General features: G+C 25.4%; 1 protein-coding gene across 4 annotated transcripts in view; it reads left to right on the top strand.

The window, feature by feature from the left end:
- LOC107452573 (L-xylulose reductase) overlaps positions 1-2,185 on the top strand; it is a 30,601-nt gene that overhangs the window by 9,383 nt on the left and 19,033 nt on the right. For 2 of the 4 annotated variants that reach the window (XM_043055109.2, XM_043055108.2), the window contains exon 7: positions 387-634. The exons of the other annotated variants lie outside the window; for them this stretch is intronic. In XM_043055109.2, coding sequence (XP_042911043.1) covers positions 387-493 — 107 coding nt within the window. In that variant the 3' untranslated portion in view covers positions 494-634. Of the gene's footprint in view, positions 1-386; positions 635-2,185 lie in introns of those variants that run through there. 4 annotated transcript variants of the gene reach the window in all.

The following is a 2,185-nucleotide window of genomic DNA, read 5'->3' as shown; positions in this document are numbered from 1 at the left end:
GATATTTGATATATAAACAAACAAAGCGTGTTTTCTGCGTACGAGCTTGTCTCTCAGTCACTTAGCATAATGAATTTTCAATTTCGTAATAAAGGTTTAAACTTAAAGATAACAGAATATTATACGACATTAGAAACGTAATTCATGTTAAACAATAAACAACTTATGCGCCATAAATTTGTAAGGAGATATTGTAGTTTTTCAAATAAATTAATAAGATGTGTTGTGAGTTTCTTTTGTATACAAGACTTGCGTGTCTGAAATAAAAAAATGAGACACATCACTGGCAGAAGTTAAGGATATCCGTTTTCAAGTATAGACGAAACATTTTTTTTAGAACTATATAATTCATCGAATTTAAAATATTTGTTTTGTTCTCTTTACAGAGGTTGATGAAGTAGCTTATCCTATCTTATTTTTATTGAGTGACTATGCATCTTTAATTTCGGGAATTATAATGCCTATTGATGGAGGTATGACAAATCTTTTCTAGGAATGTTTTCTTCCAAGAGCTACAAATCTGAAAATAAGAATATATGTTGCTTGTCATTTAAGGCATACCTCAAATCCATGTAAAAAAAACACATTCAGTTGTTGGTTACTTTTTAAAAAAATAAAACATGTGATAAAAATATTTCTGTTGTTTCTGTTTATATAATTATAGCTCAATGGAGTGAACGGTGCATATTCGGTAATAATATCTTATAAAGAAATTTATTATGCGTGAAATGATAGCTTTTTATATTAGACTCTATTATTTTGTTTCGAGAAAGCCATCACAATTGTCAAGGTGAGAAAGCAGTCGAAATTTTGAATCCCTTAATGTTAATTTCCCTTTTAGCGTATCTCACCATAAATCGAAAACCTTTTAAGCGAATCGAAAAAATTCTGCACAGAATAATAAAATTCATTTATCGAAAGATAATTCTATCTAAAAATAATTTTTAATAATTATTTGAAAAAATTTTAATTCTTTATTTATTAATAGTGGAAAAAAGTTTTAAATTTTAAGGTATGTGAATTTTTGCATGATTTTAAATTTCAAAATATAAAATTTAAACTAAATCGGCTCAATCATTCTCAAGAAATCAAAGTGTATAACTCTACAATTCTTTAAAATTTGGTAACTCAATTACTGTCTCATCGATTACATTCAAATTTTGTATTTTGTCATTTAAAATTACATTTCTTAAAATAATCTAAAATTGATTTTAGCTAACGATAAAAAACTTTTCGACTATCATAAAATAAATTCATAAAAAAATTATAAAAAAATATTGTGAATGGTATTAAAAATATTTTTTACAAAGAATTATTTTTGAATAAAAGAATTTTGTAACAGTGACCAGAAATTTTGAATTAGTTTAAAAAAAATTCGAGATTTAGCGAAATATGTAAAAAGTGAGTTTAAAATTAAGGGGTTTAAACTATTAAGACCACATTTTCCGGATTGAGAGTACCTCAATCAGTTTTGAGGGCAGTTTTTTGATATTCTAAAATCTGAATCCATTGAAAAAAATCTGAATAAATCATTTTTTGAGAGAACGTACGCGTTTGTGTCCGATTTTGTAACTTAAAATATCTTTCTTTAATTAACTTGCATTTTAAGGTTAGGTCCTCAATCAAGTGAAATTTTGTCTTAGTATGTGAAAATCCGACCATTAAGTCAAAGGCTACCTTTTCATGTACACACAACATTTTGTATACACAACATTTGTATATACAACAATGTACAATAGTGCAGTATTTACCCACAACGTTTGTAATGAAAAATCAAAAAAATAAGAAGTTATTTACTTTTTGCCTTTTTATTTCATTAGGTTCATTAAGTAAAAGTAAAAATCAAAAATACTGTAGTATTGCACTTTAATTATTTTATTATAATCTTTTAAGACACAATAAAACTATTCCGACCGTTATGAATGACAAAAATAAAGTATTTTTTATTAGAAACATAATTTTCTTTATGTTTCGTATTTTATAGATAGCAAAATTATGTACAAACAAATGCAAATTCTGTAATTAGTTGCAACAAATTCAGTGTTTTCAAATATAGGACATTTACAGGGTCGCTTAAGAAAGGAGAATATTTAAAAATTAAATATACTACATTCAGACTGTGAAGAATGTTCAAAAATTTCTACTAAATTATGTAAATGAATTTGCCAAAAAAAAAAAAAAAAAA

The sequence above is a fragment of the Parasteatoda tepidariorum genome, chromosome 2, assembly GCF_043381705.1.
Source record: "Parasteatoda tepidariorum isolate YZ-2023 chromosome 2, CAS_Ptep_4.0, whole genome shotgun sequence".
Lineage (NCBI taxonomy): Eukaryota > Metazoa > Arthropoda > Arachnida > Araneae > Theridiidae > Parasteatoda > Parasteatoda tepidariorum.
Note: the sequence above shows the minus strand (reverse complement) of the source record. Positions and strands in the feature narration are given on the sequence as shown.